The sequence below is a fragment of the Saccostrea cucullata genome, unplaced genomic scaffold (genome assembly GCF_032062105.1).
Source record: "Saccostrea cucullata isolate Sc308-1 unplaced genomic scaffold, CSIRO_AGI_Scuc_v1 ctg525, whole genome shotgun sequence".
Taxonomy (NCBI): Eukaryota; Metazoa; Mollusca; class Bivalvia; order Ostreida; family Ostreidae; genus Saccostrea; species Saccostrea cuccullata.
Window position 1 is genome coordinate 171,024 of NW_026932767.1, and position 27,946 is coordinate 198,969.

The 27,946-nt window shown below is 36.4% G+C and overlaps 1 protein-coding gene and 1 long non-coding RNA gene across 2 annotated transcripts; one reads left to right on the plus strand and one right to left on the minus strand.

The window, feature by feature from the left end:
* Positions 1-27,704, minus strand: LOC134236080 (chromodomain-helicase-DNA-binding protein 8-like). Its single transcript, XM_062718258.1, is given in 42 exon segments — positions 1-2,573; positions 2,899-3,003; positions 3,165-3,278; positions 3,535-3,692; positions 3,811-3,949; positions 4,128-4,193; positions 5,144-5,277; positions 5,409-5,472; positions 5,919-6,116; positions 6,323-6,427; positions 6,598-7,370; positions 7,589-7,704; positions 7,946-8,159; positions 8,493-8,704; positions 9,236-9,253; positions 10,817-10,926; positions 11,310-11,565; positions 11,882-11,990; positions 12,181-12,281; positions 12,424-12,516; positions 12,746-12,920; positions 13,104-13,294; positions 13,726-13,994; positions 14,166-14,276; positions 14,406-14,585; positions 14,942-15,103; positions 15,254-15,449; positions 16,815-17,022; positions 17,205-17,364; positions 17,688-17,768; positions 17,927-18,088; positions 18,450-18,681; positions 19,494-19,810; positions 20,040-20,261; positions 20,442-20,562; positions 20,676-20,758; positions 20,885-20,959; positions 21,063-21,194; positions 22,805-22,922; positions 23,015-23,640; positions 23,748-25,919; positions 27,620-27,704. Coding segments are annotated over 41 exon segments (10,107 nt in total). The 5' UTR covers positions 25,815-25,919; positions 27,620-27,704; the 3' UTR covers positions 1-1,439.
* Positions 21,758-22,509, plus strand: LOC134236081 (uncharacterized). The gene is made up of 3 exons (XR_009985535.1): positions 21,758-21,785; positions 21,974-22,074; positions 22,186-22,509. It is a non-coding gene; the product is annotated as an uncharacterized LOC134236081 (long non-coding RNA).
* Positions 27,705-27,946: the final 242 nt, after the last annotated feature.

Sequence of the window (27,946 nt, forward strand, 5' to 3'; positions counted from 1 at the left end):
TTACTGAATTCATGTTTAATAAAAATAGTTTACATACAAAATTTCCTCAACAAATAAATACATACAATTCGTTATTTCACTAAACATCCACCCAACAAAATTATTCCGGGCAAGAAATCACCTGCAATTTCTTCTCTCTAAAGGAAAATGCCCCTACATTAAAGTGTAAAGAGCAATCATAATATTGGTGTAGACACCAGTTGCACCTAAATAATTGCCTGCCTTGCAGGAAAACTATTGATATGATAGAATAAAATGACCTTCTATCAATGTCATGGACAAAGAAAAATAGTTGAATTTCATTATTTGATCACCTCCAATTTTAACAAGATGAATTTGCACTACTATAAAATACATGGAGGCAATATCAACAAAACAAAGTGAACATAAATTCAAATGAAAAGCCTTTGAGGAATGTGCACTTTTTTCCCCACCCAGTTTAAGTATAAACACAATTTTTGTCAGATGAAGACACTTAATGTACATGTAGATAAGGACTTTGACGAAATCTCACCTTTCAGACCAATGGACCTGAGAAACATGTAAAGACATAGTAAAGCAGTATTTTCATCACAAATCACAAAAAGGTCATAATCAATGAACCAAAGCATAGGAAAGACAATATTCTGGTGCGTTTTGGAAACAGTCAATACTGTCATCAAGTCATTATTGCAGGTAAGTTATTTGATCTGACCTGGCTTTTTTTTTCTCAGAGAAATGCGATTCTTAAATTAAATTGCATATACACAACAGCAATGATAGCCTATGAAACTAATATCATGTGTAAAAAATGACAAGGAAATTCAAATCTACCATCCAATGTACAATTCTATCACAACCGTACTTGTCTTAACAAAGTATAACTTTGCTCGTTTGTGGCCTTATCACACATTAAAAAAAAATCAGTATTTCAGTGGTTTAGCCTGGTACATTTGAACTTCCGACAATGAATAAATTATATACAAACATGTGCGAGATGAATTGATTGTTACAATGCAAAAAAAAAAAAAATTGTTCCAACACATGTAATACTTGTTTTTTTTAACATTATTGCCCTGAGAACGAAAATGATGAGGTGTCTGCAGTGACTGTGCCCACCCCTCATCAGCAATCCGCCGAGGGGCGAGCAATCGGGGGAGATCTTTGTGAAACCATGGAAACCACACTTATCTCTATTTGGCAGACAAACATGACCTGGAATTTGTCAACACATGTACAGTACTTTATCATGAAGGCTATCCACTCACTCACAATGAATAAATTAAATCCACTAATAACAAACAAGTCACATTTTTTCTGGAACACATTCAACACAGCATTCCACTGTACAGTTTTCAAGTGGCCCTTCCAGATATGGACAGGTGACCTTTGATATGGTTTCACACACTGACGCACAGCAAAGTCTTGAAATGAACAGCGGTCACTCTTGATATTGATTATCATGACTGGTCCTCACTTTCGTTTGTCAACATTTCAGTTTCCTCTGATGAGGCTTCGCCCTCTTTCTTTCCCAATGATAGATCTGACCCTTCTGAACACTTGGTTTGGGATGTGTCTGAGACTGCCATAGAGTTCAATGTATTCACATCCACATCTTTCTCTTTGGCTATTTTCATTAAAATGCTATTCAACTTTGACTCTTTGTCTTTATCTTTTTTAACAGGTTTGTCTTCCATTTTGTTCACTTTGTCCTTTAGAGTGTCCAAAATTTTGTCCAATTTGAATGAACCCTGTATTTTGTTTTTGGTTTTTGAACTATCTTTTGGTGATTCTGAAGTAGAATGGGATCTACTTGACAAATCACTGGCTTTTGGTGAATCTTTTGGTTTTGATTTGATAGACAAGTCTAAACATGCTGCTTGGTCTTGATCGTCCCTAACACTTGCTGCTTCTGCCGGCCGAGACACTTCGTAACTTTTCCGTTTCCTATGGTGAGAATGGGCCTCTTTACGTCTGACGGACAGATCTTGGGCCATCTCCTGTTCACGGTGCTCTGCCTGGCTGTATCGTTTGATTTCTCCTTCTTCCAGATCAGAATCACCCTGTCCATTAACAAGACCTGACTGGGCCAGGGAGGCGAAAGACGAGGGCAGTGATGTGGGCAGTGAGAAGTTCAAGCCCTGGGCAGCCTGGGCTGCTAGGAGGGGGTTGAACAGAAGTGGATTATACAACATGGGGAATGAAGGGTGTGGAGTCTGAGAGCTGCTTGGGGACTTGGATTTGCTTGACTCCTTGCTACTGCTGGGGGACTTTTCTTTTCTGCTCTCACTTTCCATTGACTTGGCCATTGCAGATGGTGAAAGTCCTGGCATCAAGCCAGCAAATCCTGCCAGCATGGGATTTGTCAGTCCTAAATTAGGCAATGTGCCAAAGGGCATTCCCAGAGGCATTTTGCCAAAGCCTGACATGAGACCAAGGCCTGGAAATGCTGACATACTTGCAGCTAGAGAGGCAGCACTGTAGGGATTGTCTGATAGCAATGAAGTAGACAGGTCCCGCTCCCTTGGTCTGCCTCGTCGACGTTCTGATGATGGTGTGCTCACACGTGACAACAGAGTCTTTGGTAAATTGGCCTGCAAATAATACATACCATTTTACTGAAATCTTAAAAAGTTGATACCGTAAATCTGGAAAATTTTGCTGTAGATAAATTTTTAGCAAATTTGCGAGTGCATTGCATTCGCAAAAATATTTTTCTTAAAAATAAATCACCAATAAGAAAATGTAAACAAAGCAGTGGTCATTCGCAAAATTTTGAAACGTAAAAATTAATCAACAGCATTTTGACCCGAATTCGCAAAATAAAATCGACGTAAAAATTTCCAGATTTACGGTAAGGATTAAATGCATTTATCATTAGTTTGTAACTTGTAACACCAAAATAATAATAAGTCATACCTTGGATTTGACAATATCAATCCATTTGGGGTCTACATCATAAAGAGGATTTTGTTCTAACCATTCACTGAGATATCTCATAGGAGGAGCTTTAGCACCAGTAATCTGTAAAGGCAATCATATGAAAATATTCAACTTTTAACTTTTAATTTATGCTGAAACAGTAACAGATTCAAAACTTGCACCAAGACAGGCTACCACAACAATTTACAACCTGTACAAATACCACTCCTCTTGACAGAGATTGAAAAAATTCATGGTCTTACCCTCTTGCCAGTGATTCTATTGACCACAGCTACATTTTCCTCTCCTGTCAGTTTCATGGGGTCTAACATAGCTGGGTCTACTTTGGGTCTTCTTCCTCTTCTTCTATCTCCATGCTGACAAAAAGAAATCAACTATAAATATACATGTACATATAATTACACACATTTACATCCTCAATTAAATCATCTAAGCTTCGATGGTCAGCAAATATACAGCTTTTCAATCTCTAATTTCTACTTTGTTGGATGCATTTATACTGTACTAGTAAGAATTTAAAGTAATGCCCGGCTTCCCCCCCCCCCCCCCAAAAGAGTTTTCCTTTGCAAACAGACATTTTTAAATAGTATGCAATTCTAATACATTTTATACCTCTAGCATTTCTTCTTCCTCCATATACATTTCTGGAGGTCTGTCTACCATGTAACCTGGATGCTCATCCAACCATTTGTCGAGGTCACGCTTCAGTGGAGCCTCATCACCTGAAAGCCGGCTGCCATCCTCCAAGTTAATGACTGGAACACGGGACTCTGCAATTGGTTTAGAAATTTCCAAGCTCATGTAATAAACATCCTCAATTCAAGTTCTACAGAGGAGGGTGAATTATCTTCCTTTCAGAAAACTGGTTATTAAACCCTATAAATATACCAGGTTCAAAGCTGGCTGCTGCTCTGGCTGTGTTCCTCTTGGACAGTGCTTCAGCCATTGCAATCTCTGCCATTTTTTCTGCTTTCCTTTTGCGACCTCTTCTGCCCCTTCGGTCTCCAAAATAAAGTGCATGCTCCATCTGAATTATAAAGGAGAATATTTGTCATGATTCTTCCATCACATCAAACCATCCTTAGTCAAACAGGCAATTATACAGATTATTACTGTTTGTGAACTGACTTAATGTGGCCACAGAAACGATACATTGTGCATTTGAGAAGATTCCAAGTTAAAAAGATAGACTGTATGCAACTTACCATGCTTCTTCTTAGGAGCTCTGGGTCTAATTCTGGTCCAGCACCATTCAACAACTCAGCAGGAGTCTGAAATATTGACGTTCTGTTATTACTGGCTGTACAAGGATATTTAATTCAACTGCAAAAGGTTGTTCTTTTTTCAATTCTAATTTAGTAGTTAAGAAATTACATACAGTGTGTAAATTTTTTGAGAAAAAAACCTGCAAGTATTTATTTCACTTGCTATAAGATTATTGACAAAAATTTCCCATTTTCTTCCACAATATTTCATTACATTGAAATGGTCTACTTTTTTCCCAATGAAGATACATGTACAATACTTTCATCTAAACAACCAGTACCCCTTTTAAAAATGTACAGAAAGGAATCATACACAGTAGTTCATGCACACTCAAAGATTGAGTAGGTTTTGGTTAATAAATGTATCAACAACCTTGAACCTTAACATCAGAAATTACCAAAAATCACACAAGCATAGAACCCATTACCATTAAAAAGCGATTCACAAAGGTCATAATAATGTTATCAAAGTTAAATTCATGCTTAGAGAATCATTCAGGGGCTTGAACTCATGATGAAGAGATAGAAATTTATTTTAGAAAAAGTTAAGATAATTGATTCTCCGCACATGATTCAAGTCATTGCCAATGGTACCTACACAACTAGGCTACAAGAGCAAGATTTTCAATGTTTTAAATATATATCAAAAAAGGTGATATGTCCAAATAGAGTGATTGATAAGGAATTAGAAATTTTGCACATGTACAGTGTCCAACAAAATGTGCAAATAAAATTTTGAAATGTAATGTGATTTTTTCATAACATTTTTCACAACAAGCATGTACACTAACTATAAACATAGAGCATCGTTTTTCAATTCTTTCAATTATTTTTCAATTCAAAAAGCATCTTTGATCTAAATTTGACTTTATATTTTAATACTTTATTTCTTGCTTTAGGGGTGAGGGGTGGGGGTGAGGGAGGTGTAGGTGCCATGGCATGTGGGAGCCACAAACCTGTGAGAAGAGGTAGTGATGAGGGGAGTGTCTAGGAGACAGGTGACCAGGTACCTGAGATCGGGGGGTTTCAGACAGACTCTCATTGTCACTGGACGCCGCGCTGCGGCTCATCAGCTGCTGCATCCGACTGCCTGGAGAAGACAAAGTGACATGGACATTAATAACAGATTTCTAGGCTTAATCTCTAACTTAAATTTCTACAAATGATTGCAACATTTGAATATACAACTTGTGAATTTATTTCCAGAGGAAGTTGACAAACCTTCAAATTCATATTTACGACCTTGACCTCTTCTCTTGTGAAAGGTCATTTTCAATCCATCACCCTGGAAAAAAGATGATTTTGTTTCAAAACATGCATAATGTAAAAAAAAAAAAAATCAAGAAATCCTCAAAAATCACATTGACAGGACTCCACTGAACACAAAACTGCCAAATTCCAATTAAAAACTCACACAAAAAAATGCCTTTAATATAGTCATCTCAATGCATTTATTGCTTACCACCACCATCACCTTAGAAAAGTGTAAAACTTATAATTCTCCTCATATTTTAATGCAAAATCTCTGCTGAAAAAAGATCACCTATCCCTGACATATTACCACATTGTAAAACAAAACCCTTGCCATCACTAGTCAAACTGTCTGTCTGAACACACCCAGACCAAAATCTTCCTCAAACCATCAGCAGAAAACACAACAGCCCATTCAAACAATGGGTGTCCTACCTCAGATATCATAACTTCAAAGTCCTTATCTAAATCTGACATCACCTTGACACCATCGTACACCGAATCTCCAGCGTCTGATTGGCTGAGATCGGGGTCATCCTTAGGGGTCATGGATCCTACTGGTGTTCCACTGCGGGAGTCATAGTTCATTGGGATGTAGGACATTCTTTTAGGGAATGGCCATTCGTTGTGTTCTACACAGTAACAAATGTGCTCCAGTCGATGAAATAACACTCGGTCCTAAAATATAAACATGTGTACTAAAATAATAATGCACTGTTCGATAAAAACTCAAATATGATTTTCTCTAAGAAAAATATTTATTATTCCTTTCACAATTTATGAGGAAATTACAGATGCAATAAAAATACATTCAAAACTGAAACAAATGGTTAAACCATATACTTTTAGTTCAGTGTAATTTGTCTTGATCTACTATACAATACCTTTGGCCAGCTGATGGCTGCACTTAGTTGACTTTCAGGTAAGTAATCTGCTACCATCCCTTCTGCCTCCATCTCTTCTCTTCTGGCCAAAAATTTCTGGAGCTCCTGCATAGAACAAATTCTTTAGTATCTAAACAAGTAGCTTTATATACATGTAGTTACTGTTGAATACATGTAGTTACTGTAAATTGTTATCATACAAATTCATCAAAAATGAAATTTTAGTAAAAGTTTTTGTTTTCATGATACTGGACATAAATAAGACATAAGCATACCTCCTCCTCGTATGAACACTTGGTATCTTTTTCCCTCCGCCTCTCTAACTTGGCCATCTCCTCTGTTGTCTGTCTTTTAATGTCCTTCACTATATCCCTAACCTTCTGTTCAGTGTCATCCACATTTTTGATTTCTTCTTTCACCTCTTTATCACATTTTTCACCTTTGACCTTTTCTTTGATAGAGGTCAAGTCTTGGGGAACATCTTCTTCCTTCACTAATTCTGACAACTCCTTCTTCACAATGGCCTCCTCCTCTTCCTTCTTCACCTCCACCTCTTCCTCTTTCTTTTCTGATGACTCTTCTGCCTCTTTCTTGACTGGCGAGTCCCCAGTTTCCTTCTTCACCGAGGAATCTTCCACTTCCATTTTAACAACTGTCTCTTCATCTTCTTTCTTGACAGGTGATTTGTCACTGGTTTTACTGGGTGAAATTTCACTCGATTTACTTGGGGATTTTTCACCAGACTTACTTGGTGAATGTTCAGATTTCACAGCTGAAGTATCCATCTCAGTCTCCCCATTCACTTCTTTAGTTCTCTCACTTGATTTTTCTTCATCATGCCCCACAGATTTATCACCCTCTGTTTTGATGTCTTTGTCTTCCTCACTCAAGGTTACATTTTCTTTCGTTGGTGACTGGTCAGATTTACTCATGTCGTGTTCAGATTTTGAAGCATCCATTTCTTCTTTAATTTCTTCTTTTACTTTCTCTTTAACTTCCTTTTCTTTCTTCACAGGTTTTTCTTCGTCTTCATGTTTCACATCTTTATCTAAAAGATGCAAGTCATCAATTTCTTTACAAAGTAATATGACCATATTTCTAAGTTTATTTTTGCTTTTAAAATACATAATAGTCATTCTGCAATGGATTTTCGTTAGTTCCATGTATTGACAAATAATCAAGACCTCTAAATCCTTTACTTATTATGCTTAACATCAAATCAAACATTAAACACTAATTCCCTCTGTAAGGGGACATCACTGTTACCTTTGGTAGGCAAGGGAGAGCTGGAATGACTAGCTGTTTGTTTATTCTTAATGACATCAATAAAAGACAGAGTTGGATCAAACAAGATATGGTAGTCTGTCCTCACAACACCATGTCTGAAAGAGAGTGCAAGGTATTTATTTTACAGTGAAAATATAACTGTACATAATTCATACACCATGAAGTACCTGCATTCAAATTCTTCTTTTTTTCACTTTTGATGCTTTCATAAAAAGTATTTCAGACAAAAAATTGAGTTTACTTTACAATTAAAATAATCCATAATAAATGTACATCGGTACGACCATAATGTTTAGTTTACATTGTCAGCATCTGATACAGAATACTCATAAATACCTTGCTGCTCCTATAAGGAGGTCCTTGTCATGCTGACCACAGATCCACCAGGGTGGCAGGTCGTATGATGGCTGACACAGTTTAACTCTCTCATCCAGCTTGGGATGGTTCAGTGTCTCTGTGCGGATCTTGTTCAGCATGTCGATCCGAGCCAAACAACGGCTGGCTCTTTCTTCCGTGATGGGATCAACATAGATATTATTGGGTGGAAGAGCTGAAATGCATAACAAGAATTATGCCAAATATGATACAGCTACATGTACATCTTAACACAACTGTATTAAATGGACTAGTTAACAATCAGCATTGCCTTACATATATTTCAATTTACTTTAATTTGCATATTTGAGCAAAATTTATCCCCCCCCCCCACACACACACACGCAAAGTTTTAGTGCCAAAATGTGCTGGAAAAAAAAAATCATTGACAAAGATTTAAACTTCTCAAGTAAACTATGAACATCAAAACTTTTAGTACAAATGTTTGTGAGTCTTTGATTAGACAGAGTCCCACTACATACCCATATCAAGAATATCAAACTCTTACCATCGTCATCATTTTTAAACTTCTTGCACACCCTCATACACATGTGATAAAATGCTTGGAAGTACTCTGTCAGTGTGTCATCAAACTTCTTTTCTAGGTGTGCCAGCTGTCGGAATCGGTCCCATTTATAGCGGCCGGTAACGAGGTCAAACTCCACACCAAAGCTGGAAATGACCCTGTAGAAATCCTGTTCCTCCCGTCTGGACCAGCGGCTAGATATTCAGAGAAAATTAAAATTTGATTAGCATGCAAAAGCAACTGCACCCAAAGCAGATTTCCTTCAAATTAACACTGCACCCTTTTCCAATCAAACAAAAGCAGATAAAAAATCCGAGACAAATCAATCAAATGCAAGAAACTTTAACATTCAGTGTATAGAAAGAAATACAGCAATATACAAATTAAAATTTTTCAAGTGCTGATATTTTAATTTTCTTTCTAGAGCAATTTTAAAGTCTTTTATCTTCTAATAATTACACAGAATAGAAACAAGACATCACACAAACAAGCTTCATGCCGTTCTATTAATGACAGACAGGCAGAAGATGTAACAAGTATGACATTTAGCAGATAAAATAAAATTAAAAAAAAATAAAGTGTATCATTCACCCTCTACAGCAAGCCCACTAACATGCACAAGCTAGATGTTGTCATCATCACCAATGTCGAGGCAGCGCAGCAAAATTTCACATATATAGGTGTATATTAAAAGAAAAGGAGGTTTTTTTCCAGAAAAATCTTACCTTGTACTCTCTGACAAGCTAAACAACAGACAGGTATTCACATGAACAGCAATTCAATACTCAGAAACAGGCCCAAGGGCCACAACGCTCTCCTGACAAATGAATTTAACCATGAAAGTGTCCATAAATTCAAAGTCCATAGTTTAAAACTTTTTAGTGTACAGAAACACAATATTAAATTCATTAATTTAAATATCAATATTTAGAAGTAAATTTATATCTAATTGTAGCCCACCTGCATGAAAATATTTATTTCAATGCATGCTTTAACAAGATTTTTGTTTCAATAGGGGTCCTCAGAAATTTTCTGGATACCTGGGGTAGGTTAGATTTACAAGGATAATTTTGATCATCAAATTTTGGTCAGTCTGACAAGTTGACTCTCTAACCATCTCAAGCTGTGAAAATCTAGAGCAACTGCTTTCAGTTTGTTTTATGGCATATTGTTCAGAACTTTTAGCACTAATTAGAATATAGCATATTGTAGATATTACAAAATACACAGCTACATTTAAGAAAATTTGTAATGACCCAATTTCAACTCTACCACATTTGTCCAGACATGGAAATTTTTCACAGCTTATTTGTCTATCTTCTTTTTACCACATTTCTCCGATGACAATGACCCCCTATGCATCAGTGGGCAGAAAAAGTACATAAGTTTACCTACATTAAATTCTTATGTTCTTGTATGTAAAAAAAAAAATGAACGCTAATGGTGCCTTTCCTGGTCTAGAACTAATAGAAGGCAATAAAAAATGTGGATGCTAACGTTTGAAAATGACAACTAGAACTCTCACATGGAGCCCATTCTTGTGTCCTTATCAAAATAATCTCGTCCAGAAAGGTCAAATATACCCAATAATCATAACCAACCACCTTTTTTTTTTCTTTATCATTTTTTCCACTTATAAGGTAGCATTGTCCTTCATTGAACAATCTGACCTTTCCCCAAATTTGTCTTCTGTCTAATTTAGTTGAAATTGGCTCAAAAATTACTCAACCATTGAAGGTGTACAGACAACATACAACACAGACAGAACAGCCACTCTTTGATCATAAGAGCTCAAATGAGTTGAGCCTCTCGCTCAGGTGAGCTAAATAAAGTTGTAATCATGCAATTACTGACACAATAATGAAAGCAATATCAATATTCTGATTAAATCAAGCAGGTCTAAATGTATAATAAAATTAACCAGGTACATTGCATATAAATGTCTGATAACTAATATAGGTAAACCATCACCATGCCTAGGTTTATACTTTTATGCATGCAATCTTTTCTCTGTTTAAAAACATGTAAACTGAATACAAATATTGCATCCTTTTACAAAGAAAGGGTAAATTTTAACTTATATAGTCTATATATTCAATGTTAGTAGCTCATGAACTGAGCTTTTCCCCAATATAAGCCCCCACATAAACCCAAACCCTGACAGACATCAGTATTCAATCTGCACATCAATTATCTGATGCATTGACAGTAGGACGAGAATTTCTACAACATGACAGCACTACAGGGGAGGGGATGACAACACAGGCAGCACATGAAGCCGTAGCCTAGTGAAATAATGGGCTTACTGTTGGAGGGATAGACCATAGGGGTCTGGTACAGACCATTGCTGATACTGCATTCTCTGGCTCTCTCGCTCCTTAAGCACAGCTTCAAACCTTTCACGGCGCTCCATTCTCTGTAAAGATACAGAAAAACATCCAAGTCAGTCAAATGCATCTGAATTCAACAATAATGAAAAAGATACCAAAATAAGATATACACATATAAAGTATGCTACAAATAAAAGGGACCATTCTTAAATCATGAAGAACCACCAAGTATATTTTACAATAAATCATATTCATATGGACACCAATAACTAAACTACTGCTCATAACATAGTCAGATTTTGGTACCATGAAATTCTTCCAGAATCAAGCATGCATCAAAGATCAACTTGCTTCATGTTTGTGATTTACCCATAAAGTCTCTGCACTGAGATATTCTTTTATTTCAGCTGACACAAGTCAATAAGCACACTTAGTGATAATAATATTTCACAGCACTGTTTTTCAATACCTTGACTTTCTGGGCATTTTTAATCAGCATCCTCTTGTGATTACGCTGGAAGCCAGTGATGATTCTTCGTAGCCTCGTGTTGAGATCTGAGGATGATGGGAAGGGCATCTTGTCTTCCTCTGTACCCTCTCCGCCCTCCAACTTTTCAGGGGGTGGGGCACTAGTAGGGGTAGATTTTTTGCTGGACTCGGGTATTGAGCTCATTGATACATCTTCATCATCATCCTGTTTGATCTTAGACTCATCCAAATCATCACTGCAAAACAAGTTATACATGTACTTCTACAGTTTAATTCTTTATATTTGAAACAGAAAACCATGGAGACTTGATTTTCATACAAGAACTCTATCAGTTAGTGCTTTTTTCCACTCACAGAAACATACAACCAGCACATCTGGTCAAGGTATGCCCTCTGTATTAGCATGGCAAGTCATCATCAGTTCAATTTCAAATTAATCAAGTAGTTAAATCATTCAATAATTCATTGTACATGTATTTATGTATTGATTTACTTTAATTACAATAGGAAGTAATATACATGTTGTTCAAATCAACAGAACCGATCACTTACTCGTCATCATCGTTTTGTTCTGCTGCTAATGCAGCTCCATCTGGTGGTCCACATTTGCCCAGGAATATCAATGCAGGATCTTGTCTCATCATATTGTATTTCTCATAGCCTGAAATAAATACAGTAAAACAATCTTACACTAGATGTATAATAAACTAACATACTAATCTACAACAGTACCAAAAATTTTTGATTCAGATTTAAGAAAAAGTTAGCATTGCTTCAAGGATTAAAACATATATATATATATATGAAGTCTTGAATCAGGTCTGCATTAAAGTTCCAAGGCCTGTCCTTACCATGTTTATATACCCCTATTAGGAGGGATTTATCTGCCTCCTCGTCCCACCAGGCAGTGGGTGGGTCTCCATCTGGCTCAGCCTGGGGTATGTCAATATCACTGAAACAAACAGATGCAAAGTATAGACATTCAGTAATCATATTGTATTGTAGTTTAATTTTATTTCTTTCTTTTTTTTTTTTTTTTTTAAAAACATACTCATAAATTCTTTCATTACTTTTTTATTACAATATAGATGTACCTTGCATTTAATCCCTGAGTAACTTTTTCAGCAGCTTCAGGTCCAATGATTTCTTCTTTTAGATAGTACAGTAATCTAACCCTTAGTAGCACTCTGAAAAGAACAGCAATGTAAAAATTCAAGAGTGGTATAAAAATACATGTAAATACTTCCTTATTTGCATCTTTGCAGATGTTTCTAGTATGAAATCTTACTAATTAGCATGTGTACGTAGATGGTATAAAATTCTTCTTAATGGCATTTCTGTGTAGGTGTTTACAGTAAAATATCTAATCATGTATTAATGACATCTTTTTATAAGAAGATGTTTACAGTATCTTACTTGTTAGCATGTCTGTGTAGATGTTTGCGGTAGCCTGGATCTCGTAGCACTATTTCTGGATCACAGTTCTTCATTTTGTTGTACTTGAAAAGTTCACTACCACTGCCACCCTCCACTTTTCCTTCCTTCTTCTTGTTCTTGCCTTTCCTTCCTCGGGGAACAGGAGCAGACAACCCTGTCATTGACATGAAAATACCATTAATAGCAGAAATTATCATCCTTTGTGTGCATATTTTCAAAATCAATATCAAAGTTCAGTAGCATCTTCCATTTACATTTCTGCATATTAGCCCATTTTATTCAAGACATCTGTTACACGATTTTAAGTTATTTTCAGCAAGTCCAACATGGGACTCACCTGAGTGGTTTTTAAGAGACCCATCACTTGAAGGTGAAATTAAGTCCCATATAAATTCCTTAATCTTCTCATCTCCCTTGTACTGTTGCAATGAATAAATAAGCTGCAAAAAGAAAATTTAAATAATTAATCTCTCTTCTGAACAACTGAAATTCTCTTTTTCGATAATTCATATAAGTCAATTTCCATATCTTTTCAATTCTTTTTACGAGATAGTCATTGACTCTTGATTAGCGAGACAAAATTTTCACGAATTGTGGTTATTGGTTTATATAATCTTAAGGAATCCACATTTTCGCGAGCACCTTCTCCACCAGCGAATAAAAAGTGATTTCTAGAGCAATGACCATAACTTTCCATGGTCAATGACTAGGAGGTGTCGAAAATTAAGTGATCTACAGTAAGCCAATTTCCGTATCTTTTCAATTCCCACCTAGATATACAAACAGCATTTTCTTGGCAAATTTCCTATGTACCCCACCTACAAACAGAAAATTCTATGTTAACCAACAGCCATTAATCTAATGTCATATGAGAATATTGCTAATTTTAGCACTTCACTCATCATCACTATATTATTTTCTTTTTAATAACTCAATATGATATGAATTCCATTGCTTACCCGTAGACCAGAAGGTTTTTCTCCACTTTGAAGCAATCAGACCTTCCATAGCCCTCAGCATCATCAGCATCGTAATCATCGTCCGAGCCCCGTCTTTTCCTGCCTGGGCGTCCTCTCTTCTTCATCCCACCCCTGGTTTTCCTTGATTCATCGTCGTCATCGTCACTGTTACTAGAGGAGTCTAGGTCAGATATCTCCATCATGTTGTCGTCGTTCCCGTATCTTGTTGTTTGCTTCCTCTGTCTGGGCTCTTGTATAATCAACTCATTCTGCAGAACAAGATTTTCATTCACATTGTACATGTATATTTCATAAACAATATCTCCATTTCTTTTTATACATCTAATATACTAATTTTTTTTTATGTGATCTCTACTTGCCTGCAGTACAAGTGCAAAATTGTAATTAAGTAAATGTACATGAAGGAAACATCTATATACCTTGTGTTTCATTCCCTCCACATCTACATCTGCTTTTTTGGCCCACTTCTGCCAGAAATTTGGATCATTGATGTCGATATCCGTTCTGGTGCCTGACATTGAGAAACTTGCCTGCAAGATAAAAAGACATTCAATTGTGTTGATGCCCTGCTTAACTATAAACAATGTACATATATTTCATGAAATGTATTTGATTATATTAGCAAAGTTATCTATGATTTGTTATTTTGGAATAAATACCTTGGCAAAAGTTGATCCCTTTCCTTCGGATTCGATCTGGATGACCTGAGTACGGCGCTGGAGGATTTGGTCAATGTCCTCCTCACAGAATTCATCCCCAGCCTTATCATCATCCATCAGAGCTCCATAAGCTCCTTTACGTAACAGCTCCTCAATCTCCTTCTTAGTCATCTGAGCTTGCTACAAAGTAGGAAAGATGTGTTCATGAAACTTTGCAACTCATATTCCAAGTTAAGTCTTGTTAAAAATATTTGTCTATCAAACATTTAAATATTTTTGTGAATTTTGAAAATTCAAATAAATCAAGAGTAACCACTTTCTTTTTTTTAAATTTATTTATTTTAACAGAGGTTTTATTTTATCAGAATCCATATATTTTACAGTCTAATTTTAGTTATCAAAGGATTTTCAAAAGCATCTTCCCCATCAGTTTCACCAAAGTCAACACCCACTTAGCTTTTGAGCTAATGAGATTTCATCATTTGTTTGAGAATTCCCCCCCCCACCCTTCCTGGACCCATTCTTCCCAGACTTACCGGTGCTGCTTTATCTGAGCCCATGGACTGCAGGACAGCTTTGTCCAGACCCAGCTTGCGAGAAGCCTTGTCAAACATTTCACGCTCATATGAGTTTCTTGTCACGAGACGGTAAACTTTGACCTCCTTTGTTTGCCCTATTCTGTGACAACGGGCTTGAGCCTATGAAAAACAATAATGAAATTAATGAATCATTTACATTATCTAAGTTCTGATATTTTCAGGTTTACATGAATTGCAATTCTTGAACTGCATTTACTTGTTGATATATATATTTTTCAAATTTATGATTTTGGACATTCCCAACCTTACCTGTAGATCATTCTGAGGATTCCAGTCCGAGTCGTATATAATGACTGTGTCAGCAGCTGTCAGGTTGATTCCCAAACCACCAGCTCTGGTACACAGTAGGAAGACAAACCGATCCGACTCCGGCTTAGAAAACCTGTCTATGGCCTCTTGTCGCAACTTTCCACAAATCCTGCCATCAAGACGCTCAAACAGGTACCTGTTGACAAGCAAATATATGATTAAAATTCCGTTACTTAAAGCTCACATTTATTCATTCAAAATTCATATTTTGATAAAAGAAATCTTAGAACAATTTCTTAACAAGAAATCTGTGAGCCAATGCTCACTAGTAATACCCTAGCTCTGATGTAAATAAGCACTATCATGTTAATATACACAAGTTCAATTACAGGCAGATGCACAGAAAAATACGAAGTTGACATCAGATTCATATCAAAATTAATCCCACTATATGGTATGCCTCAACAAAGAGTGTAATAAAATTTCAAGCATCTGCTATGGAGAGCTAATGAGAAAACTGCGACAAAGATTTGTTATATAAAAAACGGACAGACGCACAGACACACAGAGAGTTGACATAAGATTTTAACAGAAATGTATCCCACCATATGGCATGCCTCAGAGAAGATTGTGTTAAAATTTCAAGCATATGCAATGAGTAGTTGCTGAGAACATTAAACTGCGACGAAATTTTTTATGTATGAAACGGACAGATGCACAAACAGGAAGTTGACATCGGATTTGAACAAAAATGCATCCCAATATATGGCATGCATCAGAGAAGATTGTGTTAAAATTTCAAGCATATGCAATGAGTAGTTGCTGAGAAAACTGTGACGAAAATTTGTTATGCATGAAAGGGACAGACGCACAGACAAACAGGAAGTTGACATCGGATTTGAGCAAAAATGTATCCCACCATATGGCATGCCTCAGAGAAGAGTGTGTTAAAATTTCAAGCATCTACGATGAGTAGTTGCTAAGAAAACTGCGATGAAAATTTGTTATGTATGAAACGGACAGACACACAGACAAAACAGGAAGTTGACATCGGATTCAAACAAAAATGTATCCCAACATATGGCATGCCTCAGAGAAGATTGTGTTAAAATTTCAAGCATATGCAATGAGTAGTTGCAGAGAAAACTGTGACGAAAACTAGTTATGTATGAAACGGACAGATGCACAGACAAACAGGAAGTTGACACTGGATTTGAGCTAAAATGTATCCCACCTTATGGAGAAGACTGTGTTAAAATTTCAAGCATCTATGATGAGTAGTTGCTGATATAACTGCGACGAAAATTTGTTTCGGACGGACACACGGACACACAGACAGACAGACACACTAGGGTAAAACAGTATATCCCCCTCTCCTTCGGAGTGGGGATATAATAATACGCATATAACAATTGTAATTTCAGACATGTACTGTGGAATCTGTATCAGTTTCACCATGGTCATCAAACATGCAATAAATTCAATGCATGTATGAGTTGGCTTGAAATTGTCATCATCTACAGAGATATTCAATCAAGAGAAGCTGGAGGTAGAGACTTACTGCCTATGTATGAGATAATCCTCCAAGATGTCCAGTACTCGGATCATCTGAGAGAAGATCAAGACTTTGTGTCCCCCCTGCTTCAGCTTGGGGAGGAGTTTGTCAAGTAGCACCATTTTACCACAGGACTGCACCATTGTACGGAACACAGATTCAGCATCATTTCCTTTGCTCTCCTTGCTCTCACTCAAAATCTTGTCTTCAGCACCTAGTCAATAAGGAAATACAAAATGTAAAATCTACATTTATATGCACATTTACATGTACTTGGATTTCATGCATCAAGGTTTATACATATCCTTGTACATAAATACACATTCCAACAAAACAACGTTATAGTCTTGTACTTATTGATATCTTCTAACAATAAACCACACTGTCTTTGCTTACCTTTAATAAGATAGGGGTGATTGCAGCATTTTCGCAACTCCATCATGGTATTAAGCAGATTTGGTACATTAGCTGAAGATCCTGTGCCTTTAGATAAAAATGTAAAGTTGCGCTCCAAAATGGCTCTATAATATTTCTTCTGGATGTTGGTTAATTCAACCTATAGAAAACAAAAAGCTTTTTATTATATATATATACATTTTCAAAATCACAATGCCTACCTCACTTGTTTTTTTTTCTGACCTTGACCTAAATAATGTCTATCTCCTCTGATTTAAACACTTTCGAGCTAACATACAAGAAGGCAACAATAATATCCTTCACAGAGTGAGAACAACTGTCTTATACTTTTATTTCAATCAGAAGCTGTGTACTCTAAATCTGGATGCATTTGTTTTAAATCAGAGGAAATGCAAGTTTTCATCAAGGATGTATTTGAAAGGGAACAAAAATCTCCTTTTAAGGTATGATGGAATATTTTACCTCAACTATGGTTTCTTCTTTGGCAGCTAGATTCTTTTCTACATCTTCCTTCAATCTTCTCAACATCATTGGCTTTAGAATCTGTAAAATTATCCATACTATATTCCTAAAACTTTTAGAGAAACATATATTATTGGTATCATTTCTGTTAAAAATATTTTCTTCAACTTTTTAAATATCCATAATAAATACTATCACTGTTAAAATATTTGATACAGTATTTTGCTGGATTGACATACAGCTTTAAGCTTCTCCACTTGAGCATCCGTTTTAAGATCCCCGAATTCTGCCATGAAGGCCTGGGTGGACTTGAATCTCTCCGGTTCCAGGAAGCTGAGAAGACTGTGCAGCTCTTCAGTGTTGTTCTGTAATGGTGTCCCTGACAGAAGGACATGGTGCTCCTGAATCAATATAGAGGATAATTAATAAGATGATAATTTATTATTAACAAGATGATAATGCTGGAGACTCAATGTAATAGACAACTGAAAATGGGCAAGTCATCAGTAACAGCAATATCAAAAGTACCATTCACTGTACTTTTAAAACCCCTCTCAAAGTTATCAACATATAAATAATAAGAAAGCTGTGAGCCTATGTTCACTGCAATTCCCCCTACTCTAGTGTATATATATATACTTCCATAAAAGGACAAGAAACAGAGATAAATAGCTGTCAATGAATGATAGTCAAAAATAATTCTTTTAAATACATTGACTTATTAAAGAGTGACTGAGTTTTGAAAGAAATGACAGTACTTACACAATCAAACATTTTTAATCCCTCCATTAGTTTACATTTGGCGTTCTTCAATCTATGAGCTTCGTCAATAATGAGGACTCTCCATTCAATGTCACTCAGCAACTCACAATCAGAAATAATCACTTCGTAAGTAGTAATCAGAGCATGGAATTTAAACTTGTTTGGAATTCGTTGTCCTTTTTCATCTTTGTAAAACATTTCATAGGCCTGGAGCATGTTACGGCTGGTAGAACTGCACAAAAGATAATGCCAAGAGTGAGTACAGAAAAATATAGTCAATATGACTTCGATATTTACTATTGTTCCCAAATCTTTCAGTTCAGTTAAAATGAATTCTTCAAGGTTTCTGTACAATGTCTAGAAAGTCTTTATATATCAACATAATGGGTGCGTTCACAGTTCTACCATTAGTACCAACTTTCAATATACCATTGGTGCAATAATTTGACAATGGTACCAACTGTACCAATAAACCCTGAACGGATATTGACATACAAATGTAATGATTTTACCAATGCTACCAATGGGAGTCCAATGGAAACATTGGTAATACTGAATTACAGATTTCTTTGTCTTCTATGTTATTGGCACATGCCAGAATCGCAAGAAAATCAAAGCAGACTCATAGCCAAGAAACAAACCACATCAGGATCACACTTCTTTAGTTGCCATATCTATGGGTTCTATATAATCCATTTAATGGATCATGTCTAAATCATACTTCAAAATCATGAATTTAAGTGTTTGATATGATTTTTTTGTGATTTTGGCATGATTTTTTAAAAAGGCTGAGAGAAAAAATCCTTTATATCATTGTGAATCCGGGATCCAAGTCTTTCTAGCTTGTTGCCATGTCGATAACCAGCTGTGACGTCATTTACCAACATTAACCACACTCTAGATTGTCTGCAGAAAAATATACCATTGGCAAAAAACATTGGTACCAGTGGCATGCCAATGGTAATTAATTTTACCAACGGCAACTTTTGTCTACCAACGGCAGAACTGTGAACGCACCCAATATTTAAAGTTGATGCCACATACCTTCCATGATACACGATAGCATTAATATCAGTCCAGGTTTCAAACTCTCTTTCCCAGTTTCCCAGGGTAGACAGAGGGACGACCACGAGGAATGGTCCCTTAATTCCGTACAACATGATTTCATTGAGGAAGGTGATACTCTGAATGGTTTTTCCCAGACCCATTTCATCAGCAAGAATACAATTCTGGTGGTTGTGCCAGCTGAACATCAGCCAATTCACTCCTTCTAGCTGGTAGTCTCTCAGGGAGTTGCCATTTTTATACTCTCGCGAGACTTCCTGTTTCACCCATTCTTCTGGTGTTCCTCTTGGTTTTATCTGTGAATTGATAATAAAATCTATATAGTTATAGTATAAAAAATCAGTAAAGCATGGGTTAAATCTATCATTACTATGAACCACTGAATTCTCACAATGCTATCACTCTGCCATTTTCTTTGAATTCGTCCAATTTTAAATTCACCTAATTGCGAAAATCTCCCTCTACACAGCATCCTAAATCAAATTTTTACTTAATCTGATGAAATAAATCAAATTTGATCTTAACCTCCTCATCTTCTGGTGGTTCCCTAAACTTGTAGAACTGCTCCACCTTGAGGGGGTCAACGTCCTGTTGTAGTTCCCAGGTGGCATCTTCGTAAGGCAGGCCCCGCCACTTGACCAGGAAGTGAGTAATATCGTCCCCACCATTGGGGTCACTTATGGTGGACACATCCAACACTCTGTGTACCTCGGTATAGTCAGGGTTAAAGAGTTCATCCTCATCCAACTACAATACAAGTAAGAAGATAAATTTTCAATCATTATAATCAAATGTTTTATTTGTATTCATTAGAAACTGACTGCAAGACAATATGTAGTTTGTGAACCTTATCTGATACCAGGTATATAGTTTGATTAAATGCAACTTTCATTTTTTCTTCTATGGCAAGATAACTTGTGACATTACCTCTGAGAACATACTCTGGTTCTGAGATTTCTTCATGAAGAAACGCTTGATTTTCTGATGGATCCTTTTATCTCCCTTCTCCAATTCCTCTGCAGTTTTCCACTCACAATGCAAGTAAGAGCTGGAAAATAATTTTATTTCTTAGTAAGCACATTGAGCACACACAAGAGATGCAGACTTAAGCATAAGCAATAAATGAATTGGACCAAAAATAAACTGTTAGCTTCTACTTACAAGTTTTTGAATTTGACAAAGAATTCCTCCACCTCCTCCTCAGTTGTAGCAGCTTGATCCTCATTTTCCCCGTCCACGTCAATCTGTAGATAAAAATATTTACATGTAGTCAGAGTTCAATAATGATTTCCAAAGTAAAATAAGACAATTTGATCAACTTCTGCTATGACTATCATCAGATTAGGTGGGCTAATATAACAATAACTTGCATCTTTGTCCATTTTTCTAGTTCTACTTCCCAAGATTTTGTCCACAATTAGGCTGTTGTCCTCCTCAACATTGTCCTAAAACAAAAATAACTCGAATTTTTAAAAGCATTCCACAATAATATATTAGCATATTACACAGTATCATACAATACTCATGTCACTTATATGGGTAACATACAATTTTGACGGCTGCTGCTGGGGTGTCAGCTAATGCTTCAGGTTCCACGTCTCGAGTATCGTCATCTGACAGATTCAAATCCACGTCATCCAAGTACTTCTTTCTTTTGGTGTTACGAGCAGAGCGACGCTTCTGAAAAATTAAGGAAAAAAATTGCAGGCCTGATAGGTCATTGTGAAAATTGATGTAATGCCAAATTTTTTTTATTAGTTGTTTTACGGATCCGCCGACCCCATTTTTGTAAGTTTTGGAAAAAAAATAAAAATTCCATTCCATCCTTTTTTTTATAATCGCCGATCGAACTTTACTTCAAACATATAAAATAAAATCCGGAAATGACCGTACATTGTTTGAATTCTACTTAGTTGTGATCAGAATCATGTAAACGCTTCTACTATAGACCCTTTTAATAAAAACTCTGCAAGCGTTTTATAGTCAGAGATGAAATAAGTATGACGGCCATGTGAAACAATTTAGGTTTTTTAAAACAGAATATAAATGTTTTAAGAAAAATATTAAATGTATAAATGTATGACGGTTTTTATGAGCTGATCAGGCTGGTGATTATTCTATATATGATGTTATCTGATCAGCGAATGGAGTGTGGTGGTTGAGGAAATTACAGTCAAAACCAACAAATCTGATGTCGTCACTTGCACTCCATCCGACACCCATAACTTTTCTTTGAGGGTTGGGCGAAGTTTTAAACAGTTATATCTAATGGTTAGTTAACAGTTCATATATTATTTATGACATTTTTAAAAGCACATGTTTGACTGTATTTTAAAAATCTGCAAGACGTGTTGTCAATTGTTAAAGCGTCAGAGAAACAAAAGATTTTTTTGTCACTGTACAGGTATGAATCTATCAAATGATGTGAAAGAAATGTTTCTTAAAGTTTTAAATTTTAGATTTGGAAAAGGAACTGACTCATCAGGATGTTCTAAGACAAAAAATGTTTGTATGAGAGTCATAGGAATGTGAAACCCTATGGGGATGACTTATCATTCTAGTAAGTTTATTTGTGTTCATTGATTGTGCACTGAATTTTAGTTTTATACTGTTTAATACTGTTTAAGAAAAGGTATTATCTGAATTTGATTAAACTTTTATTATTTTACAGGGGGTTGTGTAAAATTTGCTGAAGTGTGTTTTTCTGTGGCAATGTGGACGTAGCAGTGAGAGGACACCCGTATCCAGTCATAGACATACACAGAAAAGTTTAGCATTGTTCACATAATATGTCTCTCTGCTCGAAGAATCGTTCTCTTTTAGTGAGGAATGCCAAGAAAAAGACATTTCTGTGCAATGTTCTGAGGTTGATTTCCCCAACTGCTTTGATATGCTGCATATTAAAAGTTTTGAACATTGAACACTTCTTCTTCTTCTTCTTTTTTTTTTTTTTTTTTGTAGCCACCCAATGGACATTTTCCCCAAAAAAATCCGTAAAACAACTAATAAAAAAAAAATGGCCTAAGGATGTTTTTCAAGAATAAGTCCTTTTTTTTTTAAGTTACACTAGCAAAACAATATTAAGAACTTGTAATTTCTGCATTTTTTTTTCAGTGAATCCTAAAAAATTACAGATACAAACATTGTTTATTTAAGGGCTCAAACCACTATTAAAGAAAAACTTCCAATACAGAAACTACTTAATAAACTATAGATATGTTCTTCATTAACAAAAACACATTCACAAGACCTCCAATTAAATACAGCAGGGGACTGTAATAATTATCTACCTGAATAAGGTCATCATCTATTTCCTCAGTTTCTGCCACAGCATGCTTCAATTCAGTATCTGATTCCGATGACTCATGACGTTTCCTCTTTTTCTTTTTCAAAAATGTAGCAGGTGGTCTTAAATAAGGAAATAACACAATAAATTCATTTCCACGCACTAAACTTTTCTTTTTTTTAATTTCAAAATTAATTTCCTGTTTGACACTTACTTTTTCTTCTTTTTAATAGGAGTTTTCGCTTTTGGTTTGACCTTTTTCTTCTCAACCTTTTCTCCATCCATGGTGGATTCTCCCTGACTTTCCAGCTCTTGGGTCATTTCACCACTACTTAAATCTCCCTCTTTCTTCTCTTTTTTGGGAGTCTTTGGTTTTCGAACACGTTTTTTCTTCTTCTTAGAATCTTCCTCCTCATTATTTTGCACATCATTGACCGTGGCTGGAATATCTCCCGACATCAGCTTTGGCACCTCCCTCCCTTCTGCCTGAGCTCTCGCCACAGCTTCTGCTACGATCTTGTCTGCTTTTTCTTGTTGCTTTTTGGCTTTCTTGGCCTTCTTTGGTTTTTCCGCACTTCCAACCTTATTATCACTACCAAAGTCTTGTAACGGAGGAAAAGTGGTGCCTGGTGGTGGTTGGATAAGCTGGGGTGCAGGCTGAGTAACACCACCCATCTGAAGTTGCACGACACTTGATGGAATGTTTCCCTGCTGTGCCCCTACAGGTGGCATAGGGGCCATGACTTGAGCCACATTGGAAGGTATAGCATGAGGTAGATTGTTCACAGACTGAGGCACTTGAGGACTGATCATCTGAGGAGCAGCCTGGGTTCCCTGTGGCTAAAAGACAAAAAAAGATCAAATAAATGCTCTTTCATTCATTTCAATGGGAGTTTTGTCCAATATTAAAAAAAGTAATTTTGATACAACTTGAAATTTATACAAACCTGTAGAATGACTTGAATCTTTTGAGGAGAATTCATCACAGCATTTGGCATCTGTTGTTGCATCTGTGGTTGCAACAACCGCTGTTGATTAGAAGTCACTAAGAGGACATTTTGTGGGCGTTGGGGCTGATTGACAAACATCGGCTGTCCCATTTGAAACACTTGTTGTGGGTTTGAGGAAGGTTGCTGACTAGCAGGTTGCTGCTGCTGAACATTGGGCTGTGGTTGTTGCATGACAGGCTGTGTCTGTTGTATTTGGGGTTGTTGCTGTTGCAATGTGGGCTGTTGCATTGAAGCTTGGGGCTGCATTGTAGGTTGTGGTTGTACTGAAGTTTGTTGTGCTTGTTGGATGGTTTGCTGCTGTGGCACAGCAACCTGAGGTTTTGCCTGCATGCCGTCATTGCTAACTGGAGCAACACTGGTTGGTATTTGAGATGGTTGCTGTCTCTGTGGTTGCATTGGCCCATTTGTTGAATACCCACTCGGTTGACTTGCATGGGCTTTCTGTCTTTGTATTTCTTGAGATGCACGGAGAGAGCGGATTTTTTCCTGCACTTCTAACATTTTCTGTTGAGTTTGCTGGGTCTGTCCAGCTGCTTGCAGCTGATTTAACTGCTGCTGTAGGTATTGTATCTCACGTTCAGTATTTGTCATGGCTATTCTAGCATTCCCTGTATTCTTAACATTTGGACTAATGGGCCCTATACCATTGGAATTTGGGTGAGAAGTTGTTACTTGAATATCATTTGTGTGTTGGAAGTTAGGCCCACTATTTCCTACAGGTTGTTGATGGAATGGACTAGACACAGGTGTGGAGGCATTTGAACGTGGTCCTGGTGGCGATACAAGTTGCTCCATCTGCTGAATGGGAGCTGGTGTCCTAGGGTTGACTTGAGGGGTGGAAGGATGCTCAGGGGTAGTTGGAGGATGGGGTGAGGGGGTTGTTGCCCTTTGTGAGGGCATGCCTGGGTAAGGGCGATAGTTCTGGTTGGGACTAGTATTGAACTGTGCACCTGTTTCTCCTTGTTTATTAGGCGTATTGCTTGGTATCTGAGCATATGTAAACCTTTGATAACTACTTGTTTGAACATTATTCATAGGTTGTTGTTGTTGTTGTGGAAAACTGCCCTGAAATGGTATTCCATGTTGTTGAGGTACTGATTGAGAAGGGTTATTAAATCTTTGCATTCCTATGTTCTGCATTTGGAATGTTGGTTGATTTTGCATGGGCAGCTGTGATGGCTGTTGACCCATGGATTGCATGGTACTCTGCATGTGTCCCATGGTGCTATTAGGGCTTGATATTGGCACAGAGGGCATTTGATTTCTTTGACCCACATTCTGCATGTACATATTTTGTTGATTAGAAGATGGGTTACCTTGAAACTGTTGAAAAGAAGTTGAGGTGACAGGGCTGCTCTGAAAGAAATCTGAAGCATTGGAGGATGGCATTTGTGGGAAGTCACGATGAGAGAGATACTTTGTCTGCATGCTTTGTGATGTGGGCATCATCTGGGACTGCATCATATTCTGAGACTGGGGTAGGTAATGAGGGCGACTAGGACTAGACTGACCAGCATTCCACTGGGGCATACTCTGTTGAACTGGCATGTGCTGCTGGGGGTTAGGTAAACGTGGTCCAGCTTGCTGTGCCCCATAATTCCCATACCCACTCATGTTTGGACCCGCTCGGACAATGTTGGGTTGCGTGGGTCTGAACTGCTGTTGTCTATATGGGCTCATCATTGGCTGAGAAGAAGGCATGCCACTGTGAGATGTGTTCATATTCATTTGCTGTAACTTCTGGCTGGCATTAAACTGGCTGAAGCTGTCATTTGTATACTGTTCGGGAGCAGGACTGGCCTGTTGGTAAGGATTGAACTGATTCCCTGACATGTCGGACATCTGAACACCGTACCCTTGTGATTGTTGAAGCATTTGGTCACCCGTCATTCCCTGTCCCATGAAATTACTGTCCATAGTCTGTCCTCCTCCTGGACCGGTCAGGTCGTCCAGGAAGCTCCCACCGTCCGTGTCAAACAAACTCAGCATGGGGTCATCGGCCATGCCTGTCTTTTTTATGTTATACTTTGGTACAAACTACCTTAAGGAGAGGCATGCAATCCATTCTTGATTCATCTAATGGATATCATTTTCGGTATCATGATATTTCTACAAAAGAAAAACATATTTTAATTAAATATTTTATAGCATACCCGTGATAATACCAGGTGCATAAGTTAATGTCGGTAACAATGATGCCTTTGATCATTACATACTGTCATGAAAAATCCAGAAATATGGTAACATGAAACGTTAATCAGATTAACACTAATAAGGGTGTAATAATGATGTTATTAACATTTGGTCCACCAAAGTATGTGTATTACTTGCATAACAATATTAATGCATGCTGATGCAAAGGTATTCTGGAAACAAGGAGGGAAAAAAATCCATATTTTTTATTCATCATGTTTATGTACTAGATTCATCTGAATGTAAAATTCACATGAAACGAAAATGCATTATCCTCAACCTTTTTTAACCAAAAACTGATGCTTCAATTTTTGTCAATCTTACGATTCTACTTAATCTGAAAATGAATATAAATCCCCAATTTTTTACTGCATGCCTTGTACTTTTGAATGTAGTATTGGTTTATTTACGAATTAACAAGTAAATATTTAACATTTAATACAATACTTTGAGAGAAAACTCCGAATCTTAATTCTAATTATTTTGCAATATAAATTATCATAAAAAATAATCAAATTTTAAAAAAATCTAATGATTATGTTAATTTAAGTATTTCAAGCAGTGTGAAATTATTAAAAACAATTAATATTTCTTTTCTGCAGGACAGCATTATCATTTTATGCTAGATACATAATAAATCGTGTGTTTGTTGCCAAATAGATTTTCACCATTATTCTGTGTAAAATTTACATCACCACGAAGATGTTAAACTCATCAGTAGAATCAATATTTTCTGGCGTAAAAGTATCATGTAACATATTAATAATCAATATGTCAAGGTATATACATACATTATTAAAATTTTTCCATTTGAAGTTTACATCACAAAATAACAGTTTGAATACATATTTTAAAGAAACACATGTTAATAAGGGAGTAGGTTAGAAATATAACATAATTCATTGTAAAAAATCACACCCTTACATAAACAAAAATGTCTGATTAGTGGAATACATTCAATTTGGAAATAAAATTTTTTAAATGGTCTATTTTTTCCTCCAAAAATCTCATTTCTTATGGGGATTTCTATTTTTGTCGGAAGGGTTTTTCCTCGTTGTATTTTACAATTTCCTTTCCCCCTTTGGTGCCCCTTGCATAAATCACTCAGGCATGAAATACATCTCAAAAATGACAAAAATATCAAAATCTGCAATGCTATACAACACCATACTTTAAAAAGCCTTAAAACAATTATAATCATTCAAGCTTCCCCTCCATCGAAAACAATGTTTGATTAGTATGTTTCGGTCATGTACAAAGCACAAGGGCCCAAGGGAGGAGAAATTGAGAGGCAGAAATTTTTGTGATGGCACGTGCAACTCTTTTCTAGATAAAAACAAACGTACACTGGGCTTCAATGTTACTTACCATCGTCATATTTTAACATAACAAATACATATCAAACGCACTTTAAGTCCCAAATTACAAACTTGTCATGGAAAGTTTTGTTTGAACGCCATTTCTGTACGTAGTTTTTGTGAAATGAACTGCCGAAGTAATAACACTGGACGAGATCAGTCACTTGGGACAAATACAAAAAAATATACTCAAAATAGTACACAAGTGGCTGAGGAAACAAAATAACATAAAATTAATTAATAAATATAGCACATTACCTGTCCTTTTTTGAAAAAAATCAACAAAAAATCTTGCGGATAGTTTTGTTCAGTTAGACCGCTTATAACCTCAACATCATGCATCGTATGAATAGCGTTGTGGTTTTTCAAAGCGTGAATTTGATTGGCTAATCGCATCAAGGTGTATTAGAAAGTATTCAACTTTAGAAAAAAAATTACTGAACATATTTTAATCCAAGATACGCCATAATGTAAAACAAAACATTTAACAACTAATCTTTTTATTTAGAAACATAAAATATGTGTATTCATATGACTGTGTATCGTTCTTTCACTATCCACCTTGAAAGATTTCTGACCAATGAA